The sequence below is a fragment of the Lolium rigidum genome, chromosome 4 (genome assembly GCF_022539505.1).
Source record: "Lolium rigidum isolate FL_2022 chromosome 4, APGP_CSIRO_Lrig_0.1, whole genome shotgun sequence".
NCBI lineage: Eukaryota > Viridiplantae > Streptophyta > Magnoliopsida > Poales > Poaceae > Lolium > Lolium rigidum.
The window spans coordinates 53032193-53059451 of NC_061511.1; the positions used below are offsets into that span (position 1 = coordinate 53032193).

A 27259-nucleotide genomic window follows, 5' to 3' on the forward strand; every position below is an offset into this window, starting at 1 on the left:
ACAACACCCACCCCCTCTGTTTTTTTGTACCTTGAATTCTTGGTCTAGCCAAAGTTAAATTTTGTAAACTTTTATCAAAAATATACCATTGATCCATATTATTCTAATAAGAAACGGATGGAGAAGACAAAATTATCAACATCCATAATGCCAAATACGTATGGTTTGGAAATATATACTTGATAACAATTCTTAGAGTGTGACTAGTTCTCAGACAACTAGCAACTAATATGCACGAATCATGATGCAATTGAACGGTGTAAGACTAAACTGAGCACGGACTTAGTTCTTAGCTAGGTGAGAACTAGCAAAGCCGCAATTCTCATACCATAGATTTTATATTACAGATGTCGAAATATTTTCTTAAAACCGTGAAATACAGTCTGAAATTTGGTGTAGCCAACAAGTGGTACTACCTCCAAATCTAGCTTTATTACTAAACAATTTGCAACCCTATTTTGTTCACGTACACTCATAAGACGCTTCACTCATCGATCAGATGGCCATACTTGGACCTATTCTTCATTGTTCCTTTAGAGCCGCCAATGCAACCTCACACAATCAGTCTGGATCGTCACAACTTCAGTTGACCATTCCAGAGCAAGAGACATGCCCTCCATGACCGCGCTGATTTCCGCTTCCATTGCTTCGTTGCAGTTGAGTAGTGACTGGTAACCTGAGAAAATTACCCCTCCATTAGAATCTCTTAGTACCATTCATGTACGTGCTCTACCTTCAGCATAAAAAGAACCATCTACAGATAAAGCAAGTCGTCCAGGTTCTGGCTTAGGCCATTACTGGTTCTATCTACGTTTGTTGCACTTGGCTGGATCACCACTAGTAGAAAATAGGGCTTTAGGCCCAGTTTGTTTGTGACTTTAGTTCCGCTTGCGCAACTGGAACCATGCAATCGGGACTAAAGGTCTCCTTTTAATCCCGGTTGTAATACAAATCGGGAATAAAGGTTCCCCCGCGTGGGCTGCGGATGCGCGCCGGGATAAGGGACCTTTAGTCCTGGTTTGTATTACCAACCGGGATTAAAGGCTATTTCGTCTATTTTTTAATTCATTTTTTCTTCTAATACTTTTCCACTCCCTCTTGTTTTCTATTTTTCAGGATTTCTAGTATTTTAGTTATTTGACAAGTTTAGTCTCTAGCTACACTTAATCTCTAGTAAAACTACTTACTCGTGGTCAAACTTTCCACACGGTCACCCATCCTGCCACTACTTTAGCAATAGCACGCTTAACTTTCGATTTCCTTCCTGTCCCGCTTCAAGTGATTCGCACGCATGTTACTGATACTAGTATCATATCAATCCTATTAACATGTTGGTCACAGTATCACACTTCTTTATTGTTTGAATTCCAAATAATTCGTTTAATAAACAAAAATAATGATGTAATAATAATCTTGAATAATAAATAAACAATATTTTTTTTTTGCAAAACCTAAAACCTGAATATTTGTAAATTTTAAAATTGGCTAACCTTCATGGTTAAGTAATAGTAATATTTATGCAGGAAGCAATTATCAATTTACAACTTTAAAAAATAAAAAATATATAATCCTTAATTTCTAGTAAAAACTAAAATCATATTTTAAACCCCATGATGATTTCGTTGAGCACCCGTGGCATGTATTTGGAAGAAAATAGTCTCCTTTTTCTCATATTTTAAACCATTCATTCCACATTCTTATTTTGTACTTATGTGATTTGAACATTCATTGTAATTTGGATTATTATTGTATTGTGTGTTTTTTAAACAATAATAATTTTGATTTGTATTAGTGTTATATTGACATTCTACTGTTTTCAAATCATATATATATATAGAAACCCTAATCCCTGAATTGCGGTCCCCCATGGATTCCTACCAGAACAAATCCCCTAAACTCATACTGTAAACACCTTCTTGCACAATTATACGGAATTTGTTTGCCAAAACTCGTGCGGCGCTGAAAAAGAGTTTTCAGAGGTACCCGATCTATGTTTTCTGTCATGGAAATGTCCAGGATATGCTAGACTTGCTCTTATGGTAAAGGACGATGTTAGGGGAATAGATGTCGCGTTGTAAGCCATTGTTAAAAGTGGTTTGCAATTTACAAGGAGGATCAAACGATGTTCACAAATCTTTACTATTAAATGGGAGTTGGTCGTTTGACACTCAACGCAATTTGGTGGTCATCATTAAAACAATCCAGGCCGTTCAATCTAATCTTCCTACATCCGCTTCGTCCGATCAAACCAGAGCAAAGTATCTTCCGCGCTGAAATTAATTATGGTATATCATCAATCATGGGCTCAAGGCTATGGTATGAGAAGATATTTCATATTACCGACCTGGTGCTCCTATCTTAGGCAATAAAGGTAATTAGCAAGATATTTTTCCTATTTCAGAAAGCACGCTCACGGTCCAGGAATAATCATCATTACTTTCTATTTTGTAAGACGCTACCAAATATTCTAGCAAACCACGGGGCCAAACATAAAGCCTACCAAAAAGAAAAAATTGCTAAGCCTATCGTCTCGTCTTTTAGGCCTCGAATCCCTTGAAAAATCACATCTCCCGACGTTGAGTTCGAGCCCTGCCATGAGCCTTGTTCTCCAACCCATAGGTTGTTCGCCGCTTTCCGCTCTGCCTTCATCCTGCTTTTGCCCTCCCCAAACACCTCCAAGATCGGCTGCCTCACCCATGCCGCCGCCGGAGCGACCACGAGGTGGCGACCATAGCAAGCCGGGGAGGCAGCGCCGCAAGCTGCGGGTGCAGCTCCCCTAAGGACGCCGCTGCCATCTCTAACAACAGTCGCCGCCTCACCCTTTAGGATACGGCGCTTCCCACTCTGGGCTTACACCATCCCCTTATGGGTTGCAGCTTCCACCTTCCCGTCCAAGATCGTGTCGCCACATCTAGTATTGTTGCACCGCCAGGACAACACCCCAGGACCGCCCCGCCACCATATCCTACACCACTCCACCACTCCAATGCCTATAACGTCACCACATCCTTTGAGAAGGTAACCAGGCCTTCTTTTTTTATATATTTTTAAGATATTTGATTGACTATTTTAAAGATTTATTTCCTTCTGGTATCTAATATCCATTATTCAAGTACCGTTATATTTTTATTTCTTTTTGCAAGAAGTACTATTAGTTGTACATCATCGAGGAATTGATATATGTGTATGCCTCAAGCATATTAATGTACTCCCTATGATCATAAATCTTGAGTGGCGTTGGTGGGGACATTTCATATAAATAAATATCCAGAAAATACCTCATAACATAGTTTTTTTTTTTTCAAATAGCCACGCCGTAAGCCTTCCTGACTTCACGCAAATCTTATATACATTACCTTATTTGTACTCTTGGAATATACTGTTTTATTTGCATTCAGACTTATGCTTAGTATTTATATTGTTGATCAGTAGGACATTAGGCGAATGGGTGTTTGTCGCCTGGGAGCTATTAAAAGTGTACCTCCGTTGGACCATTTGCTTGTATAACAACTATGAAGAGAAAGAGAACATTGCATGAGTCGGGAGCTTGCCGTTTGTGAAAATGTGTGTTTTTTTAACAATTGGAAGGATGATATTATTTTACCAGCTGCCTATGAACTATGACTTTGTTGCATGTATATTTGGATGTTCATATATTTATTTGATTCATAACAATATCTAATGTTTTGTTATAAGATAGTGCTGAAAAAGATTAGAGAGTTGAGTGTGTCACATATGTACGGGCACAATGGTCTCCCATGTATTATTTTTGTTCATCTACTTTAAAAACTCCTGCAACTCTCTGTTCCAAGAATCCGTGGATTCGGTTCATCATATCGGTTATTTCTCCCTTTCCAGCAGGTGGATGTGCTAGCTGATAAGGACCGGGACGACCCATAAGGTGGTATTGGGTGAGCTAACATGCATGTATTCCGCAATTGCTTGTATTCACATTCCTCCGTTATCACTGTTGAGCACCATCTTGGTTTTTTGTGGGTGGTGGTGTGAAGGAAGATGCACCAGGACAAAGATTTAGGGTGAGGTGCAGAGGGAGGAACCAGGATAAAGGTGTTGGTGTTCATTGTCTTTGTGTACGACTTCCATATGTATTTTCTTGTTACATCTGATTAGAAAATCTACAACCAAAGGAGATATCAAATTAAGTTGTATGTTCTTACTTCACGTATAAAAGGTTTCCTTTTTTCTGTTATGTTATCTTGTGAAAAGGTCAACATATAGCAGTCCTATCAAATGCACCAAGACACTCACTAATCTGTATCTATTCCACAATACTAATGCCACTATATTTCTATCATTATTTCTTTTATTGTATTGCGTGACTTATTCAAGTGATTGTGTATCCATGTTTTGGATGAACTAAGATTTACTGGTATGTCTGGTTATTTTTTTATGCTATCGATTCAGTTCCCCAAATGAGATGGGATTAGTTCAGTAACCCTCATGACCACATTTCTGTAATTAAGTTGTGTTACACCAAGACAAGTTCATGTTGGTTGGTGTCTTCTATAAAATTTACTTGTATTCCGAGTATTTAGCTCGAATTCTGAACTATCAAGTTGCAAGTCAAAAGGTGCTACAGTGGTAATGCATGTTGTTTCATGATTTCACTTTTTTTGGGTTCAAAAACAAATGTCGTGGTCTTTCTAGGAGTTCAAAAAAAAATACATGTGAAGATTTTCTTTTTGTTTTTTTGAAAAGGCTTGTGAAGATTATATTGCCAAAGCAGAAAATGAGCAGCAAAATGTCAGACTGGAGATGGATAAATTGAGCTTCCCGTTGTAGATTCTTGTTTGTTGGTTTCTTCTCTGTCTACTTCAACTGGTATACATGACAGATAACTTTCCTATAAACCGGTGTTCGGGCCTTTTTGTGTGAGTTCTTGTTATGGCATAATAGATATAAATTATTTAGTTACTTGGGATATTAAGATCTAGGACAAGATACATTTATATGTTTCTCTTTTATCATATACTCCTTCTATTCAAAAAAGCGACCCAGATTTATTTAGATACAGATGTATCTATACGTATCTAGACAAAGTTTGACCCGCATATGCTAAAATGGAGGTTGTATCCGCTAAAGTGTATTCCAGTGGGAGCTTGGAGCTTTACAAAACTATATAATAAAAGAAACAAGTAGCAAACACCCCCTTGTGTCCACAAGATGCAAATACCGCAGTTGTTTCTATGAGTTTATGATAAAATAATAAAAACATTGGATATGGTTTTGTTGAGGTCAGATGGCTAAGTTACCCGGTAGAGCAAAGGCGAAGTAGGGTAGAAAGATGACGGAGATAAGAAAGTATGAGTTGATGAGAAATCAAGTTTGATGCTCATTTTTAACGAAATAGTTAATTATAAATCAAGTTTGACATTCACTCACTAAATAAAATACCGTAGTAACGCACGGGCATTCAACTAGTATGTATATTTCGCGGGATACGACTTCACCAGAGGAAGGCGGTTGCGTCATTAATACCGTTTGACTTGTCATGGGCAGAGATATGCCGTCCATTTTCAGCAAACTGTAAGCCTGCGAGAGAAATGTAATATGCCTCCATAGCACAAATTAAAAATGTTAAACTTGTATTACTACTACTAGTACATATTATAAACAAACTTTTTTCATGTGAGGATAATTATAGACATCCTCAGAAGTCCCTCTCATCTCATCATTAATCACCTTCTTATCTTACATATGGAATAATTGTCAACGGTTAATGTTCTTAACTCGCCAAAGAATGGTTAATGTTCCTAACTCGTCACCAAATAATTCCGACGACTCCATCTAACGTTGTATATGATGCCCCCCATAGGGGGCCTCACAGCGTTTTGAGCCTGTGGGCCATCGGATCTTACCAGCAGGTGAATCTTAGCCGTCCATTTTTCATGGTGGAGTAGTCAGGAAACGAGGCCCTCGCGGAACCCATTTTTTATCCACGGGTCGTGTGAAAGCCCGCGCGGCCCGTTCGCTTCGCTCTCACCCGCCTCGCACGTTCTCCTCTCCCCCTCGCGCCCCTCCCATCGCCGCCGCCGCCTCCCAATCCCGTCGCCCCCTCCTCCTCCACAATCCCCGCCTCTCCCGCTCCCGCAGCCGTCGCTCCCGCTCGCATTCCCCAATTCGACCCAATCCTCCCCAATCCCCTCAGCCGCCACGTCCCCAGCTCCTGCTCCGGCGACTCCCTCCCATGGCATGGCCGCCGCTGCGCCGCACGATGGAAGAAGGAGGAGGTGCAGCCTCGCGGTGAAACCCTAGGCCGCCGCCGGCGGAGCGCGGCGCGGGCAGACAGCAGCGCCAGCGCCTCTCGGGCGAGAGGAGGAGGCCGCGCGCGAGGACTGCGGGCCAGGCCGTCGACGAGCGCATGGAGGGAGGCTCCGCCAGCGTGCCTCCGTCGCTGATGTGCTGATCCCTCCTCCTCGTCTCCTCCATGATGCCTCTGGTGGCCGCGTGATGTTCCGCCTTGCGTGACAGAGGGGAGCGGCGCAGGCGGCGGCCGCGGACCTCGCCGTTCCCTGCACCGACCGATGATTCGAGGTGAAGCCTAGCCCCGCTGCTGCTTTTTTCCTTCAACAGGAGGTGCCCCTGTCTCCATAGTCTTTGCATCGCAAGGCAGTATGAGGCTTCGATGGCATCTGGCCAGTGTGGAACCGGTTGAGGTGATTCCATTTTTTCCCTGCCTTATATTTTTCATGCCCAGATTCATTTCTAATGATTGTTTCTCTGATTTGATTTCAGGATTTTCCTGCCAACTAGTGCTCAGTTCAAGGATCTTCTGGTTGGTGTCCATGGTATGTGCCTAGAAACAGGAAAAATGCCAATTTGTGGTGCATATCAGAGTCCTTGAGCAGAAAACTCCCTTTATTACTTTTATCATTTTCCTATTTGCTCTCCTGATGTGGATGGAGGCTAGATACAGGTTCACCTGACATCTTGTGGCTTTCTAAAAAGACATATCTGTTGCGCTGCTAGGTTTGTTAGGTGCATCTTGTGCTGCTCTTCCTCAGGCGGCAGGCCCACATGATGTGTTCAACACTGCTTCGTCAATGTCATGGAGAATGCCAACCGTCAGTGCAGCTCCTCACCCTCCTACGCCTCTTCTCCGGTGGTCACTTGACTTCTAAATGAGGTACATCACATTGCTTGTCTTCGCCGGCTCTTAAAAAGTGCTTTTGTTCCTAGAATAAATTGTAGGGGAAGACAAATAGGAAGTATGTATTTGCAGCCAGCAAAGGGACCATGCTAATGTGTGTTACAATAACCATTTACATTAGCTTGCTTTCAGATTTTTAGTTACTTCATACTTACTGAATAAGCAAACCTTAAATTTGCAAGAAACTTAAGATTTCCGAGGAGGATACTTAACACACATTAATAGATTAAAATAGGAGGAGGGAATAAGAACTGATTCATATACGGAAGGACCAAACATGTCAAGCAGTTACAGTTTTGGAATGTTGCCAGTCTACTTGGCTTTTACATATTTAATTTCATTTGGCTCATGTAGATTGTTTGAATGCTCAGCGAGGACGAGCTTGCTGGTTCCACATCTCACAAGGAGGAGGTCGATGGGATAATCTCCAATGGTGTGGAGCTTCATCACTTCTGCTAAATGGCTCACTGAGCTGTTGTTTCTGCAGCCTGTGACGTCGACCGAGGTTTGTCAAACTTGAGCATCCATCTTCTTTGACTGTTTTTTTTGGTTTTTGGTCAAACCCACTAGATTAAGTTGATTAATTGTTTGTATGCGTTAATACATTTACTCTGACAACTATGTGAAAGATGAAGCTGAACCTCATTTAACTATTTCATGGAATTGTGGACTAAATTTTAAAGATGTGTGCAAGACAAAAATGAGAGCTTTGAAATAATTCAGTTACGTACAAATGTTATCTTCAGTTTGGTTTCCCATATCATTTACCTGATTTTCCAATGGTTTTGTATAGATTATATCTCATTGATGTGCTCATTAGTCATTTCTACAAAAAACCAAGCAGATTCTTCGCTGTTTTGGTCTCTTGATTGAGCGCAGATGAAGAGATTCTTGGATTCAGTAAAGATTCAAGCATTTGGCATGTGATTTGACACTGCTTCGTCAATGTCATGGAGGATGCCAACCGTCAGTGCAGCTCCTCACCCTCCTATGCCTCATCTCCGGTGGTCACTGGACTTCTAAATGAGGTACATCACATTGCTTGTCTTCGCCGGCTCTTAAAAAGTGCTTTTGTTCCTAGAATAAACTGTAGGGGAAGACAAATGGGAAGTATGAATTTGCAGTCAACAAAGGGACCATGCTAATGTGTATTACATTAACAATTTACAACAGCTTGCTTTCAGATTTTTAGTTACTTCATTCTTACTGAATAAACAAACTTAAAATTTGCAAGAAACTTAAGATTTCCGAGGAGGATACTTAACACTTATTAACAGATTAAAATAGGAGGAGGGAATAAGAACTGCTTCATATACGGAAGGACCAAACATGGCAAGCAGTTACTGTTTTGGAATGATGCCGGTTTACTTGGCTTTTACATATTTAATTTCATTTGGCTCATGTAGATTGTTTGAATGCTCAGCGAGGGCGAGCTTGCTGGTTCCACATCTCACAAGGAGGAGGTCAATGGGGTAATCTCCAATGGTGTGGAGCTCCATCACTTCTGCTAAATGGCTCACTGAGCTGTTGTTTCTGCAGCCCGTGACGTCGACCGAGGTTTGTCAAACTTGAGCATCCATTTTCTTTGACTGTTTTTTGGTTGTTGGTGAAACCCACTAGAATAAGTTGATTAATTATTTGTATACGTTAATACATTTACTCTGATAAATATGTTAAACTATTTCATGGAATTGTGGACTAAATTTTAAAGATGTGCGCAAGACAAAAAAGGAGAGCTTTGAAATAATTCAGTTATGTACAAATGTTTTCTTCAGTTTGGTTTCCCATATCATTTACCTGATTTTCCAGTGGTTTTGTATAGATTATATCTCATTGATGTGCTCATTAGTCACTTCTACAAAAAACCAAGCAGATTCTTCGCTATTTTGATCTCTTGATTGAGTACGGATGAAGAGATTCTTGGATTCAGTAAAGATCCAAGCATTTGTGCCGACATTTTCTCGAGCATGTTACGAATTTTGGCTAAAAGCTAGGTGCAGTAGAGAGTGTCTTAAAACTTCGGCTTGGATACAGACTACCATTTTTCTTCTTTATTTGATATGGATATCTTCTCCCGATTATGCAGGCCACTTACTACTAATTTTTCTGTTATGTGGTGTTGGATTATGCGAGCGTTGGAATGGTGAACGAGCAGAGTGACTTCGGGGACCTCATAATGGAGATCATCTGCGGACAAAGCCCAGTCAACTATGCTAGACCTCCGTTCTGAGGTAGCTCCATTATTTGTGTGACGTACTTTTCCTATCAATGTTAATCCTCATTCAAATTCAGCGAGGTAAGGTTTGGAAAAAAGCGCAGGCTAACAGATTCCCTTTTATTCTCATGTTAGTGGTGCTGGACCAGAAAAACTTTGATAATACGAATTATATCTCCTTTTATCAATTTATAGGTTCTGAAATTTATATCGGTTATGCTGGTGTGATGCACAGGTTAGCTCTCCTATCTTTTGCATCTCCATTACTTATATTTGCAGAATGGATTCTGCTTCTGTAATGTATCAGTATGGAACTATTGATTAGGCATAAACTGAGGTAACTATATTTTTACATGTAGCCGGCGCTTCTCCTCTGAGTTGTGGCTGTATGTCGGTGCCTCGCCATGTAACAGGCCAGAGATAAGAAGACACCGGTGCGAGTTGGTGACAGTGGAGGCTCGGGAGGAGCGCCAACAGCTGCTCTGCCAGGAGGAGATGATCGAGAGGATCGTGCTGTTGCCATCGCCCGTAGGAGCACCAAGTGCCAGCTGCTGCTCCTACGGAAGGAGTGCTGTCACCATCGCTGTCGACAAAGATCGAGGTTCCTCTCTATATATGGAGGAGGATTCGAAAGGTGACTTAATAACTTTTAAATGTATCTGTGTGAACAATAACTGGATGGCCAAATCCCATGTATGTAGTTAGTGTTTAATAAAAAAAATCTCTGCTGTCAAGGGTTACGTAATGGGTGGGCTTCCATTTTCTTGGCACCAAGAAACATTGAGGAAATCTCATGCATCTACTGCTCGTTGCCTTGGCTATATTGATCTACCAACCGGTTCAGATGACAATGGAATGTTGTGGTTCAGGAAAGCATATTATCTAAATTCTGCGCTACCCTCAAGGTATGCAAGGTCAGCTAAATTATTTAGTGCTTTTGTCTAAGAAATTTACTATATCTTCTATGCAACAAATCTCCACGTCAAGAAAAGTATAGAGATACGATGTTTTTAGAGATCTGAGTTATGCGTATGTTTTTACATATTCCATTTTTCAGCTACCTTTTATTTTGTTTTGGGTGGAAAACACACACATAGCTTAATTGGCGCAAAATAGTATTCTCAGTTAAGGCCATACTTTCAGAACCAAGTAATTGTCATATATAGTGACCTGCGTTTCAGCTTCTTTTTGCCTCTGAACACTGCTTTGCATTATCATCGCATTACACTGTCTTACATCATACACGCTGCCAAGCTTCTTAGTTTAAGTCACACTTCCAGCATCAAGTAGTTCTTACTGTCATACTTCTCAGTTTAAGTTACACTATCAGTAGCAAGTAATTCTCACTGTCAAATTTCTCGGTTAAGTTACACTTTCAGCAACAAGTAATTCACATACATAGTAATCTGCAATTGAGCCTCCTTTTCCCTCCAAACGCACATATTTGCATTAGCATGTTACACTGTGTATGCGCTGTGAAGCTTCTCGCGTCAATTCGTGTTTCTAGCAACAAACAACTCTGGCACGTAATGATCTGCATTTGAGCTTCTTTTTTGCATCTGCAGTGCCTTCAAACTTGTGATTCTCACACTATACAATTCATTTTTTTTATGGCACAATTACATAAAGAGGTCATTCTCATTCCTGCCAATTCATAAATATATCTATCCTCATGTAAACTTTGCGCATGCTTATTACCTATTAAATAAAGTGGACGAGGTGGTTGAATGTTTCACAAGCTATTGATTATTCCTTTTTGCTTTCTTACAAAATTAATATTTAGATGTGCGCCTTGATTGGGCACATATGAAGAGGTTCCTGGATGCAGTAAAGAAGGTACATGGAATCCTGATTACAGTGATTGGGATGTGACTATATCACCCACTGAAGCCTCTCCGCAAGTCACTCATGTAAATTTCCCCTGGTTATGTCCATTGTGCTTTGAAGGTGCAAATATTTTCTCTATTTTGAAATGGATCTGTTGAGTGTCATGATTGAAGAAACTTAGTATGAGTTGTGCCATATTGTGCGCTTGAGCTCTATCGATTTGTTTGATGTCTCACTTGGTATGGTGGTTCTTTGCCCATGTATCTGTTGTACCACTACCATTTTGTTGCTATTTACAAAGCAGGCCACAAGTATAAGCTATCTGCCTTTTTAATGCTATATTGTATTCTCAGTAATTCATTTCTTCTGAAATTTACCTGCAATCAACTGTTACGTACCTATATGATATTTTTTTCATCTTTCAGTTACGTGATTCTTTCCAGAGACACCACCTTGTGTTGAATTTGAAAAATTGATTACCCACATGTTAGTCACATATGCCTATGTTTCATATATTAGGTTTGCAAGTCTCTCACAGTTTGACAGTCTTTTGCAGCAACTTGGTTCTGATGTAATTAGTGATGCGACTGACCCACCTGCACCATCTACTGGAACTTCCACTTTGAATTATGTAGTCAGTTTAGAACCCTAATTGTATATCCTAGAATTAGTGTAGGTGATCTGTTTGAACTATGATGATGGTTTTCTAAAATTATTTACCTTAGGTTACTAATATGAAGAATTAGAATTCTATGATTTATTTTTGTTAATGTCATCCAAGCGGAACAAAGCTTTTTTTATAAGCACCAAAGAAGTTAGCTTTATAATATTATCAGCACAGTCACATCAGTTATGGATTTGATAAGCCCCAAAGGAGTTATCATCCTGGATTTATAGCATCCTACGTAGGTAACTAGCTATGCTCTGTTCTGTACAGTCATAAGCCCAAAAGCTGATTAAAAGGTCTTAATTATGAATTTTTTTATTGCCGAATATGCCTTAGCTCATTAATTGTATTCTCCATTATGAGAAAATATGAGATATGTTTACATGGTTTCATCTTTATTTCTCTACTAATGCCCTGGACATGCATTCTCACTTGTTTCTAGGGAGAATCTGGCACACATATAGTTGTGAACTAACAGACATGTTTTCTTCGACTTCTGTCCTGGATATGATACCTTACCAGCCATAGGTAATGCTGTTTTGTAGAGAAAAACACATGTTTCAGTAAACAATATATTTTGCACATCACAGTTAAAAAATGTCTTTCTTATCGTAGAATTTGCTAGAAAAGCAATATGGGTGCCTTCAAATTACATAGCAATGTTGGTCTAATTCCTGCAAGTTAAACTACGAATGCCTCTTCAATTTGTGAAGCAATTTAATTCAAGCTGTTTATTTTTAAAGTAAGTCATATTCTCTAATGCGGCTTAGATTTATACTGGGAAACTGTATGCCTGATGTTTCTTGGTAATTTTTTTTTTGGAAATTCTCATGATTGTGTCTCTTGGTATATTACTGAAATGAGTGTAGTCGTTTTGTCCTGTAACATTAAGGTATCTTCTGTTTATTGGGAGATCATTAAAACTAACACACCTACTCATTTGTGGCATAGCCTCCCAGGTATGATTTGACAGAGATGGTACTGCCTTCATGGCATCGTCTGGAGATGAGAGGTCTTGGTCATTATCATGCATTTTTTTCATATATTTATCAATGCTTCTAGGTCGTGATAATGTTCTGGAATACTTTCAGAGGCGATTTATGCAAGCCTGAGGAGGTAGACTATCTGGGAGAGAAGGATCATAAATGCAATCTTGACTCGGTTCTTATTGTAACTGACAAGGCTGCTTGTGACCTTCAATGATTCAAAGCAACAAAGGAGATCTAGAAAGCAAATAAGTACATTTCCTACAGCTTGAACTTCGATTTCAGTGTAGATGATCAGTTCTCCGAAAGGAGTGCACTTGTGATGAGCTGCATCTATATTTTTGTGGTTACCTTTCGTGCCCTATTTCTTTGCATATAACTTCTACCCCACCATCAAAAATAAAATAAACTTCTATCCCTACTGTTTAGAGCCTCTTGTGCATAACTTATCCCTCGCTTATTTCCCCATAGAAAACTTATGTACCCAAAACATTATTTATCGATATATGTTATGTTCCAGACTGGCTCGCCAGCAGCTGATGATATTTTCATGTTTCCTCTGCGTCTGTATGCAAACCGATTTTTGTTTGCCTGCCTTTGGTTCTGCCGTAGAATTTACATGATTTTTTCTGATCCCCGTAGCTATGTTATAGTTTTTTTGATATTTAGTAAGCTTGCGTCAGTTAACATATATTTATGGAGACCCTACTAGAACTAGAATTACCTCTCAGGGTCTGTCTATAGATCATTTAAACTTTGTTCTCTTGATGCGTTTGAAAATAAACCATTACAAAACGTATTACCATTTTTCGACCTTACTTCTATCATCGTTTTACAAAATGTAAATCGGCCCAAATTTCATGGGATCGTGCGCCAAGGCGCACATTTAAATCTATTCCCATCCCTATTCAAAAATGCTATCTGCCCTTCTGGTAGCCAGGTTCGATTAGAATTTCAGTTTAGATTTCATGATTCCGCACTAATCTGTTTAGAAATAACTATTGTCTTGGTGAATATTATTAGCCATTTTCTAATCAACATTAGTTCGTTATGTTCCCATATCAAAGTTGTCAAGTAATACTTGCAATTGCTTCTTGTGGACGCTCTTCAATTTTTAACCTTTTCAGCTGATCTTGTGCTCCTTGTTCAGTTGTTTATTTTGCTGTTTGTGAAAAAATTATTTTGTACATGGAAATGCTTTAGCAGAATACTTGTATCTCCATAGTCACACCCCTTACCGGCACCGTCATATTCTTTGGTGATTTTGTTGCGAAGTACTCAAGTTATTATAATGATATGATGGTCAAGTCCTTGACTTGTTCTTTTTAGATATATTACTCCATAATCCTCTGTAACTTCATCTCGATCATATGATTTATGTGTTGTCTAAAACTTTGAGAAAATATTTTATGTATAAAAGCTGATGCATCTGTACTGGCTGAAAGTTGCCCTGCCCTGATATGTCATGTTTCACTATTTAACTAACACATGAATGTATTGTTATGTAGCATTGATGAAACGATGTTTTTGGTCTGCTTCAGTTGTTCCAGTTTCATAGTGAATGAAGTCCCTCAGCATATGGACATTCATGGAATAAGTAGGATGTGCTAACAGGGTATTTTTTTTCTCACTGAAAGTGTCTTGTGGTGGCTGGGTGTCTAGAGACTAGAGACACATTTCTTGCATGGTCGACTAAGATGGAGTGGCATGACACGGTGGGCATTGATCAATTTATTTGGATTGTTTTTTTTTCTATTGAGATCTATTGATAGTGTAATCTTAATCTGGTATTTTAGTAATGACACAAAACATATCCTGTTGCAACTGCAACCCAGTTGTCCTAGCATGGATACCTATAGAGTAACTATTTTTATTCATGTTGCTTTTATTTGCTCTATAGAATCTATAGAATACCTATAGATCCTTGAAATTTCAGCATCTATTTGACTATCTTCCAAGCTATTGTTTGTCAACATCTACGCGACTATTTCCAAGCTGTTGTCAGTTATTTTTCTGTTCCATCTATTGAACTCCTCATTGATCTATTTGCAGTTCCTTCCACTCTAAAAAATTTACACTGGGTTTTCGTTGTCAATATACAAATTTAAATCGGTGCGGATTCTACGGGGTCGTGCGCCAAGGCGCACATCTAAATCTAGTACTCTATATACTTGCAAGCCAACCAGGCACATATAGAACAACAGCTGAGCAGGTAGCACCTTCTAAGCAGGGAATCTCAGGTAGCTAGCTAACAATACCCAAACGGTCATGGCGGCGCTCCTCCGCCTCCTCTTCCTTCCGCTAATTCTCACCTTAGCGGTGGTGTCGGCACGCCACTTTCCTCCGCCCTCCCCTTTCAGTGACCAGCCAATCCTCCACTCCTCACCACCGCCACGACAATCGACCAATTGCTATTTCCCGATTCCAGGGCTGCCGGATCCTAGCTATCATCCTCCTTGTTCGCCTCCCTCGACGGTGGAAGAGGCGAGCATGGAAATCAAGGTGGCCCCCAGGCCAGTGCCTTCCGGACCGGACCCGATACATCATAGCATCCCCGCCCCGCCGCCGTACCACTCGCCGCCGGTGCCTTCTCAGGCGTGATGGTGGCGCGCGCGACGTGGATGCACCCTTTATGTTTTTTTAGTAGAGCAGCGGCGAAGTGATGTGAGTGTGAGATCATTGTACCATGGCTCCATTTCACCGTCGTTGGATAATAAAGTGTACTTCACGATACCGTGACAAACAGTTCACAGAGTCATCATGTACATCGAACGGTGCTGTAAACTTTTTTTTATAGCATGAGCGTTTTATCTACTGGGTATTACTCCAGCTGTGAGCCTACCATAGCATCTATGAGAAATATTAAAATCATCGTACCTATTTTATCACGGTCCTTATCCCGTAGTTCATATAACTCGGTAGAACTTGAGCGCAGAGCGTTCTTAAGGTAGGTTTAGGTCTAATTACCGGAGGCATGGAGTTTGCATAGAAATACTGGAGCACAAACGTTCTTAAGAGTAGGCTTAGGGTAAATACATAGGTGGCATTGAGCTGGCATAGAGCGCCTGATGGGTACACAAGGTAGTAGAGACCTATCATGCCCGAATGCCCTATCGAGCTGTGAAATAGTGTTGCCGGAAGCGGCGGGGTGGACGGTGGGCTTACCAAGTTACCATGTAAAGTTTGATCACACACTGTATTTTCTTGACACTCCAGAAAAGGCTTTCTCCCGGTACTATATAATGAAGGCAAGCTCTAGACAGGGCCGGGCCGGCAAAATTCGGGGCCTTGTGCGAAACTGTAAAATGGGCCCCTATTTCACGAAATAATTATAACTAATGAACAATAGACGTTCAAACTAAAGAACTACTCTCGAGACCCGTAGATTTTAAACTTGTGATAAAATCATCATAAAAAGTATTTTAGTAGAAATATTTAGTTTAAAAATCCAACCGGACCAATGGTCCAACCAAAAAATACATACGTTTGATAGTTTTGATGCATTTAAATTATTAGGGTTTTAAAAACTAGGAATTACTTTTGTAATCACAATAGCTTATAACACACAAAGCTATCCCAACAAGTACATGCATATAGATAAGCCGATTATAAGAAATACCCCATGAGAGGAATGCAATATCACTATATCAAATTACAAAGTTTCTAATATGTTTAAGACTTGAATTAGAAAAAAAATTCAAAACTATGCTATCCCTGCATGTATAGATAAGCCCACTGTAAGAGCTACCTCATGAGATGAATACAATATCACTATATCTAATTACGAACATACAACTTGTCTGAGTTGTATTCAATGCTATTAAAATGAATAATCAAGTACTTTTTATCATAGGCATATGCATCAATGAGAATAGAAACAAGGTGGAGAAAAGAAAGGAGCGGCGCCAATCAGAATATAAAAAAGCTAGAGAAAAAAAAGAGAGCAGCGCCAATTAAAATAGTAGAAAAAGGATAATTAGGAGCTGCCTGTAGGAATCGAACTTACAACCTCTTACGTATCAATCTGCACGGCAAGAACAATACAACCAATCGCGCTGAGATTGTTTATTGTTTAATAACTGATGTATAAAAATATAATATAAATAAGGCCAACTTTAAAATTTTGGGCCCCTAAATTTTTTGGGCCCTGTGCGGCCGCACGGGCCGCACTCCCATGGGCCCGGGCCTGGCTCTAGATTAGGTAGGACCACCTCTTCATTCGTTGTAGCTTGACCGTGAGACTTTGGGGGCTCATCAAGGATTGTCTAAAGCTTCACTTCATTGATCCCTCAAGCATGATCGACACACACTATCATATTTTGGTGGACCATCATGACAAAGCGTAAAGCCCTTGGTTAAAAAAAAAAAATTCTATTAGGATCTGCTACCATAGCAGAAATTAAGTCACCATCCTGGGTGCTTCTCTCATGCGTTTTACAACATCCCAACTATCATGCCGTAAAAAATCATATACTCGTTGCAATATTCAAACATGTTAAGCAACAAGAATTCTAGGCATATAACAGAATATGTTAATTAAGATTGGTTGCAACACGTGCCTACACCTACAGGATGGCGCCGATGATGACTTGGCTTCTTTTGTACCATTGGATGCTACATCAGAATTAAAAAAATGGTTTAGATGCGCTAGACACGATAGTTCATCCGTTCAAAAGATAACGAGACTGACAAAAATGAGTTTTCAACTTTTCATCATTCAAACCAAAAAGTCAGTTCTCCTACATGTCAAAGTGGGCGAGGAAGAACCCAACTGCGTGACAAAGACCTTGCGCAGACGTGGCGACCCGCGTTGATGGGGGCTGCGCGGCGTGGAGATCAGTGCCATTGATCAGGGTCACTGGAGGCGGCAAACTACGTTTTCACAATACGGATACGTACACCAGGTATGCTCCTTCAGGCGCGGAAGACGATACCGCATCCACCACGAGGCCCCACTTGTCAGTCAGTAGACAGGAGGACCCTTCCTTTCGTTCTCTCTCTCTCGCGCAACCCCCAACTCCGGCTCGATCGATCGATCTCGACTCCGGCGACACAGCACCGCGTCACGCCGGCAAGCGAAGACGCGGGGAGGGGCGATGGACGCGGAGCTCCTGGAGCTGCAGCGGCAGCTGGAGGCGGCGCAGAGCGCGCGGTCGAGCGTGCGCCTGTCGGAGCGGAACGTGGTGGAGCTGGTGCAGAAGCTGCAGGAGCGCGGCCTCATCGACTTCGAGCTCCTCCACACCGTCTCCGGCAAGGAGTACATCACATCCGTAAGCCGCCCTTCTCCCCCATCCCCGGCCTTCCCGCTTGCACCTCTACCAGTACCCCCCAATCCCCTCGCAGTCTCTCTCGAACCAGATTCGCCTACTGTAATTACTCGGTTGACAAAAATAGGTATCACTTCTGTAGGTTGCTTTTAAGTTTAGAGCATTCCTGCAAAACTGATCCGATTGCATAGTCTTTGGTGTTGTTCTTGTAATGTAATGGGTCTAGGTTTAATAGTACATCTGTTTCCAGTCCAGTCCCTCTTGCAACCTGGTGGAGTTGCCCTAGAGTTCATGAGAGAAAACTGACTCAATTGCGTGTTTGAATACCCCGGGCTTAATAAGAGTGTCGGTGGAGTCTTATCTAGAAATTGCTCTGGTATATAGATATAAGTTGTTGTGATGATGTCTATCTGCGGTAGTTCTGTTTAACGCCCTTGCCCAACTAAGAATGTGCATATTTGAGCTAATCCGCCATCTCTGCGCTCATCTCTGGTGTGGCAGGACCATCTGAAGCATGAGATCAAGTTGGAGATCAACAATCGAGGGCGCGCATCACTAGTCGATTTATCAGATATCCTGGGGGTGGATCTCTACCATGTCGAGAGGCAGGCACAAAAGGTCGTCACGGAGGATCCGGCCCTGATGTTGATCAACGGCGAGATCATGTCACAGTCTTACTGGGACACTGTGACAGAAGAGATAAACGAGAAGTTGCAAGAGCGCAGCCAGATTGCCTTGGCTGAGATTGCTGCGCAGCTACACATTGGGTCGGACCTGGTCATCAATATCCTCGAGCCTCGGCTTGGAACTATTGTAAGTCTACTATATCAAAACGCTTTACATGTTTGTTCTCTTAGCTGCTTTCATTCAAACGATATGGTGCGACGATTTTAAATCCTTGCAGGTGAAAGGACGGCTAGAAGGTGGCCAGCTATACACTCCAGCATATGTCTCACGGATTACTGCCATGGTCCGTGGTGCGGCAAGGGGCATAACAGTTCCGACAAACTTGCCATCTGTTTGGAACTCCTTGCAGCAACAGCTCCAAGAAATGCACGGTTCTAATGGAGTTTCGGTGGAAGGTTCATTCTTCCAGTCCATTTTTGCTGCCTTGCTAAAAGAAGGTGCTGTACTTGGGTCTCTCCGCGCGGGAGTAAATTGGACACCAGCTGTAAGATCTGCATTTCAATTTACATTGTGAATCCTCAAAACCTTATTTAATTATGTGTTTTGTTTCCTTTGCTAGGTTTTTGCGCATGCTCAAAAGGAAAGCGTTGATGCCTTTTTTTCACAGGTTGGGACATCTCTAGCTTACATTTGAATCCCTAACATTTTTAAACCAAAGAATTTCCAGCTTTGCAGAATCACATGTATTGACCTAGACAAGATCTCAACTGCTGCATGTGCACCTTTGTATGCCTACTGATCTAGTTCTTCCACACACATCCACACAGTTTTACTCCCATATCTTCTTGCATCATATGAAATATCTTCGTCTGATATTTAGCATGATAATTGTTGTTTTCAGATCACATACTCTGAATTATTGTGATGCCTTATCTCCTTCTGTTTGTTGCGATCTTCATTTTCTGTACAGAACTCTTATATTGGTTACGAAGTGCTTCAGAAACTTGCAATCCCTCAGCCTAAGCAGTACTTGGAGGTACTTGAAGCTGTCAATATTCCTTTACTATTTAAATGCTCCGTCTGTGAGTGTTTATATTGACTATCTTATTATCTTCTACAGGCCAGATATCCAGATGGCATTGCACTGGAGGCTATTTTTGTTCATCCTTCAGTTGTCGATATGCTAGATGCTGCTGTGGGTGACGCAATCGAGAATGGACAATGGTATTGTTGACTTCATGTCTCATGAATGCTTAATTGAGCTATGATATCCTAACTTGGCATGCATGATGTATCCCCGAAAGATGAGTCTCTCAGTTGTCTCGGATAGTCCCTGTACACATAGTGTGGAACTAATAAAACTGGGTTGTCATGTGGGGAATTCCCTACCAGTGCCAAAACATGGCAGAGCCTCTATAGTTAGTTCACAAACCAAGAACGGTACAGCCTAAGTGGGCCACATCCTCTTCCTTGCCCATTAAGTTAAGACTTCTTGAGTTAAAGATGATTTCAGTGCAAAAGTGACTAGGTTGTCTGAATTCCACCTTTAGCTCTATAAGGGGATGGAATTATCAATAAGGGACAAGCAAGTCCCTAGTTTCTCTTGCTCTCCCTGCGCCCCCTTTTGCCCACACACAGTTATGCACGCCATCCGGTCATGTCAGGTGGCAGGTGTATGATTTATGAATTGTGGCCTATATCAGAGTAGAGGAGCAAAGGGATAAGCCAGTCAAGTGATAACAGGATGTATAAGTTTGGTTAATTAGTAGCATTAGTTCATTGAAGTAGCTGAGACTTCCCAGAGCATCTCAACAATTTGTATAACATCAGTATAATATTTGTGTTTTTCCCTAATTGGCTTTACTAATCCATTTTGCTGCTAAGTTAAGCATTTCTCAAGTTTACATTGCTAAATATACCCTTTATTTGTTTCAGGATTGATTCTCTTTCGGTCCTTCCATCGTATATCAGTGGCCCTGATGCAACCAAGATATTATCCCTTTGTCCATCTTTTCAGAAAGCAGCCAAGGTTGGTGTATTTGTAGTCGAGTTTGTGTATTTTTCATGATGGTAACACATTAAAATATTTCTTCGCAGTCTTCTAAAGCAGTGATATTTGGAGAATCATGTGTCTTCAGTAATGTGTTCATTAAGGTGAATTATCAGAGCCTTTTTTCTTGAACCTGCGACAATTTTTCGTGCACTCATGTCTGCACCATCACATTATATCTTCTAAAATGAGTGCAACGTGTCTGTTTTTCAAACATTTCAGAGTATTTTTGATCGACTAGAGAAGGAGATTGACTCCTTTGGTATTAGACATATTGCTGATCAAGCAAACCCCATGAATATGAATTCGAGTACATCTGCCCAGTACTCGAACACAAAAGAGATTGGTGATAATGACACCAGTAGTACTACTAGTACTGCTGTTTCATCAGACAGAGGGCCAAAGAAGAAAAGAGGGAAAGTGGCAGGGTCTGCCAAAGGTGGATCACTTGAAAAGGATGATGACAGTGAAGAAATTATCCCTGTAAAGGGCAAGAAATCTCATAGAAAAAACAAGGATGCTGGTTCTTCAGGTGATGCCAAACGCGGTGGTAAAAAAACATCAGAGAAACCAAAAGAGGAGAATACAAATATCTTTCCTGATGAATTGATACAGCAAAAGGTTTTGGCTGTTGCTCCAGAGCTAGAAGAGTTATCAGGTCAGTAAACTGAATAAGATTGACATTTCTTTTTATTTAGTTAAATTTGCACTTCTACAATTTTCCTAACTTTTAAATCGACATTAGGCTCAGATGACTTAAACAGCCCAATTAAATTATTGTCCTCTCACCTGAGACCAATGCTTATTGACTCATGGAAGAAGAAGAGGAACACCATGCTGTCAGAAAATGCTGAAAGGAGGCGGAGTGTGCTTGATAATCTGCAAAAGCAGCTAGATGAGGTAGTCTGCTTTTGTAATATAGTTGCTTTTTTGAGTTTCTGGGTATCCTCCTTGGAATTATTGGTTGTTGCTAGTCAATTTTAAATTGCTTGCCTTCATTTCTCTTATGATGTGCTAGATAATGTAGCCTTTCTCAATATTATTCTTTGTCATTGTCAGGCAGTCCTGGATATGCAACTCTATGAAAAAGCTCTGGATGTGTTTGAGGATGATCCTGCTACCTCCGTGAGTTGCTATAGGCATCATCCTCACAAGATCTCGCTACTCAACAATATAGCAGCCTTTACTTCTGGTCCTTTTTCTTGATTTGTTTCCTTGTTTCCAGGGTATATTACACAAGCATCTGCTAAGAACTCTGGGTACACCAACAGTGGACAAGATTTTGCTTACCCTGGTAACTCATATAAGCTCACACAGTGTGGTTATCTGCAAGTTTGTAATTAATAAATAGTTTTGATGTATCGGTTTTTTTAGCTTTAGTTTTGCACTTGCAACAGAACACTTCAAATAACATGCAACCCCGGCTGTGTTACTTGTCTACTTGTGATGCTTGTTGTGGGGTGAACTAGGAATCATTTACTAGCTAAGCTCATAGTTCAAATTTGAATCACTTAAAAGTTTTTTTGCAAACTAATTCTCTGACTAGTGCTTGTACTATGCACTTAACTACCTATAGGATAAGGACAACAAATTGAAGAGTGGAATGGAGTTTGAAGACAGTGAAGAACAGCATGTTCAATTGAGCACCACTGACCGTACTTTTCTGGTACAGTTAACTTATTTCATTGCATCTATTATGTAATATATTTTCCTGTGTTAATCCTGAATGAAAATGTCATTTTGCTTAACCTTGGGGGATTGCTCTCTTTTGTAAACGAAAAAAAAAAACCCCAGGCAAAGGATCTTCCTGGGCAATTGTCATCAAAGGCTCAAGCTTTAGTCGAAGCGCTGGAGGGAAAGGTCCGTCTTTAACGAAGAAATAATGTTTGATGTATTCATTGAAGACTTGGAGTCCTTAGTTCTGTCTTTTTATGCTTCTCAATCTAGTATGCGTAACAGCTTAAATTGTTGTAATATGCTAGCACTTAGCAATTAATAATTTGACGTACCACAGAAAATCTTTAGTCTGTGTCTCTGGAGTACATTACATGCTTGTACGCTTCACATGATAAATTACTCAACTTTCTTGATGCACTGAATCTAGCATAGATGAAGTTCTTTTGTGAAGCTTCATGCTTTATGTCACCAGACTAGCAAGATGCTATATTATACATACACAACATTCATAATTGCTTATGCCTTAGAAACATTCCGTCATTCTGTTGACTAACCCAGCAACCATCTTCATGTTAATTTTCTGCATGTTCTATGATGCCAATTATTTGATCCTCTATTTGTAAGTAAAATAAATATGCAACAGATGCCCTAAAAAATATTGACATGGCAAGATAATTTTGAATTTCTTCTTGATATTATATATCCAATTCTTTTTCAGAAGCGTATATAATTCAAACTAGGGTTTACTAGTTCAGATATAAGACTTTACATCAGAAGGATATTAACCTAGTTGTTATTATTTGTTAGTTCATAAAATTTGCATGTTTCCTAACTCCTAAGCATGTGACTGGTGAGCCTTTTGTTATCTATAAAGCATACATTAAGTCATAAATGAACAAGAGACAGTTGCTTTGTCTTTGAGATGCTAACTACAAATATAAGTGGATTTTGTAGCTCTTTCTAACCTTTCCCTTGTAATCCACAACAGCGGTTTGATTCATTTCTGGATGCCTTAAGAGATACAGCAGAGGAAAGGTAACATTTTGTGTTTGTACTACTTGCTTTCCACGCTGGTTGGATTATCGAAGTGCTTACTCTTCTTTTTTCAGTGGCTTGTCATTTAAGAAGCTTGATAAAAGATTAGAGCGATCAATGATGCATTCCTACCGCAAGGTATGTCTTGGTATCTTGAGGGCACCACATTGTTCAGAAAACCAGTGAGAACTGACTTTCTTGAACTGGTCCAGACAGATTTGGTTTTTGCTGGTTTAGGTTGAACAGTTCCCTTTGATCCTGATGTCAGGTGGAATGAGTATTTTAGCAGTATTATCACTTACTTCCTCCGTCCCCTTTTAATTGACTCTGATTTAATACTAGAAAACCAGTGAGAACTGACTTTCTTGAACCGGTCCAGACAGATTTGATTTTTGCTGGTTTAGGTTAAACAGTTCCCTTTGATCCTGATGTCAGGTGGAATGAGTATATTAGCAGTATTATCACTTAGTTCCTCCTTTCCTTTTAATTGACCCTGATTTAGTACAACTTTGTACTAAATCAGTGTCAATTAAAAGGGAACGGAGGGAGTATTTGATAATTCCCCAATGTAAATGTGATACTCCCTCTGATCCATAATAAGTGTCGGGATTTTAGTTCAAATTTGAACTAAAACCCCGACACTCATTATGGATTGGAGGGAGTACATGTTTAAAATAGCATAATGTAAGCGGAAGTCCAGGACCTTCCTGGTAGCAGTATTTAAAATCCTGGTGTCTCGTTGTATGATCACTGTTTCAGTGAAATATGCTGTTCCTTGTCTTTTTAAGCACCAGAGTAGTGAAAGTACGGAATAGCAGAATGCAAATCAAAATCACCACGATAATATTACCAGGATCCTTAGACCAGTCTGCTATGGTACTTTGGTGTGAAATTGTTGATGTTCATTACAGCATAATTGTACTGAAAAAGGAATTCATTGTTTAATCGTCATGCTAAGTTTCTTTATAGCTGAACTATATTGCTAATTATCTGATACCCTAATTTCCTGTATGAATTGAAGGATTTGATAGCACAAGTTTCTTCAGAGAGTGATCCAGTTTCCTTCCTACCAAAAGTTGTTGCTCTACTTTTTCTTCAGGTTTGCTTGAAATAAATACTTTTTTTCGTTTTTCTTTAAATACTCTGCTTATTTATATGTATAGGTTGAACTGAGAAACATCATGTTTGAAATTTTCCAGGCATACAATAAGGCTCTTCAGGCACCTGGAAGGGCTGTTGGTGCTGTAATCACAATACTGAAGGTAATTGTTGATTTTCATTGGTTTTAGTAATAATTGATTTGGTTTAGATAGAAGCTTTTATTCTTTGGCAACTATAATTCCTTTCCTGGTCATAGTTCTTTTGTATTGTTTTTTGGTATGCTAGTTCGTACATGTGTCATTTAGCTATCAGAAGAATCTTGCCTCCACGTGCTTCTTATCCTATGTTTTTATAACAATAAACTCCTTCCTGGTGCTATTTGATTTGTCCTTTTTTTGAACTGTTCATTATCTGTTGAAATGGCATAGGATATATTATATTTCCTGTACTAGTAGTTTGCAGCTCCAAGCCTTGGCAGTATTTCCAGAAACCAGTGGTAACCACCAAATTCTTTGCTGGTATTTTGGATCCCTGGTTGGCAGTCCTCTGCATTCTAGTCATAGCCTTAGCCTCTTAGGTCGTAGGACATACAGAAATAGGATGTTTGGATCTGTCTATAATGTTGGCTTCTTACGCATTTTCAGGTAATACTGTTAATTGTAGCAAAATCTATAATCTGCCTGATCATCCATATCCTCCATTTCGCAGGACAAGCTGCCAGCTTCAACCTTTAAGGTTTTGACTGATTATCACAGCACAACCGTGAAAGTTCTCGCACTACAAGCTGCTGCTACGGGTGATGTAAGTCCACGTCAACAGTTTCGAACACATTGCTGCTCCTTAATGTGTGAACTGTAAAAGAACCAAACAACCATGAACGTTTGTGATCGGTGCTCGTTCATGCAATCACGCATTGTCTCGTGTCTCTGCCCTGCAGGATGAAGATTGCACATCGGCTAGGTTGATGGAGAGGAGGGAAGATCTGGTGGAGAGGCTGATGCCGGAACTGAAATCCCTGGCCCTCGGCACAAGCAAAGAGTGAGCAGCAAAGATTGTGTGTCCATGTAAATACACAGCATATCTATCCCCGGCACCTGGAGCTAGGGATACAAGCAGCAGGCCTGCGATACTTGAGTCAACTTAGTGCAATCTTCACTCGAATTTTATGTAGTGGTGACTTTAGGTACTTCTATGGGTTCCCTGCTTGCATCTAGAGCTCTATTCAGCCGCTCGGAGTACCAAAGAAGAAGCAATGGTGCTTATCTTACTGAAAGAAAGATTCTCTAGATTCGTGTGACAACGGAATTGACATCTCATGTAGTGTATAAGTACTTCAGAATATGTTCATGACAATCTTCAGAAGGCTTTACTGAATTTATTTTTTGCTCTGTCCTGATGTTTATTAGAGCTGAAAAATGAGGGAACGTAAATAGATGACCATAATACCTTGGAGTTAACTAGCATAAAACCCGTGCGTTGCTACGGCCTATGGTATCATATTATATTGAAATCTCATTATTTTCTACGTTTAAATATGTGTTTTAATCAAATTAGAAATAGAATGGAGATCGAGCAAACAAACAAACAAAATAGAATGTAGTATTTAACTCGCTTGTTGTTCCAATGCTGCTTGCTACAATTCCGAAAAATCACGTATATAAACAGATGTGACTCCGTATATGATAGCGAGGTGGGACTATTGTCCATAAAAGAATTACCTGTGCGTTGCATCGGGTGATAAGCATCACAGTATATGACATGCAAAGAATAAAACAACCCAAGAATTATGTGTAATTTACCTCGATCATTGCATGGGCACATCTATTGTCTACTTGAAAAAGCCGCTTCGGTCAACTCTTCCCATGCCCCATGGCCAATTGCTCCTGTTCTTGCTTCTCTCGCTGCATTGTTGGGCTGATGCCGCATGACGACGAACCACTTCAAATGTCTGTGTTGTTATCCTGGTAAGAGTGTTATTTTTGGTACAACCTAGAGACCTGGAAAAATCGTCGCAAACGGTGCCGGTGCGTCAGGCTTCGCTGAGGACATGTTCTATCCTGTTGAGTCCTTCAAAATCGCATAAAGAAAAAAGTATCATGTCTGCACGTTTCAATCTTTCGGCTGCATAATGACAATGTCAGAATTGATGTTCGGATCTTGTATTCGTTCAGATCGGCAAGAGCTCGCACTTGTACCGCGTGGCATTCAGATTTGCTGCAGCTGTTCAGACTGGATAAGACATCTGTGTTATTGCTGATCGGTTTCAGTTAAATTTGTACTTTTTACACACTCGAAAAAAAAATTGTACTTTTGTGTGTCGATGAAGAAACCAAAATTGGCGAAACTATAAGTCCAGTTGGTAGCATCTTTTGCCGTCTTTCAAAACTCGAGGTCTAATTTCATTAGACCGCTCGGTAAAACAAAAGGCAAGGCATTGTAATGGCCTTCTGTTCTAAAATCAAGAGCCAATGCTTGTGCATTTTCCCTGAAAGAGCACACAGGAACACTTCTGCAGCGGTTCAGCAAAACGTGGCTCTGACGATTGAACAAAACAATCGTCTGTCCACCAAACCAACTGGCCGCACTTCCTCTCTCTCTTTCTTCCTTGGCGCGCGCAGCTCGTGCTGAGATGATTC

At 40.4% G+C, this 27259-nt stretch overlaps 1 protein-coding gene and 1 long non-coding RNA gene across 3 annotated transcripts; both read left to right on the forward strand.

The window, feature by feature from the left end:
- The first annotated feature begins 6377 nt into the window (after positions 1-6377).
- On the forward strand, positions 6378-8721 carry LOC124708358. Of its 2 annotated transcripts, none has more exons than XR_007005114.1 (6): positions 6378-6677; positions 6757-6809; positions 6991-7147; positions 7543-7676; positions 7965-8199; positions 8578-8721. It is a non-coding gene; the product is annotated as an uncharacterized LOC124708358 (long non-coding RNA). The 2 variants fall into 2 exon arrangements; XR_007005113.1 differs by having other exon boundaries at positions 6380-6677; positions 8016-8199.
- A 9226-nt stretch (positions 8722-17947) lies between these two features.
- Positions 17948-26011, forward strand: LOC124708259 (E3 UFM1-protein ligase 1 homolog). The gene is made up of 20 exons (XM_047239942.1): positions 17948-18136; positions 18635-18946; positions 19038-19304; positions 19380-19427; positions 19731-19796; positions 19881-19984; positions 20696-20789; positions 20858-20914; positions 21033-21468; positions 21556-21710; positions 21870-21935; positions 22036-22104; positions 22387-22476; positions 22605-22670; positions 23476-23522; positions 23597-23660; positions 24544-24621; positions 24722-24784; positions 25332-25424; positions 25561-26011. The coding sequence occupies exons 1-20, from the start codon at positions 17963-17965 to the stop codon at positions 25663-25665; spliced, it is 2454 nt and encodes an 817-aa protein (XP_047095898.1). The 5' UTR covers positions 17948-17962; the 3' UTR covers positions 25666-26011.
- Positions 26012-27259: the final 1248 nt, after the last annotated feature.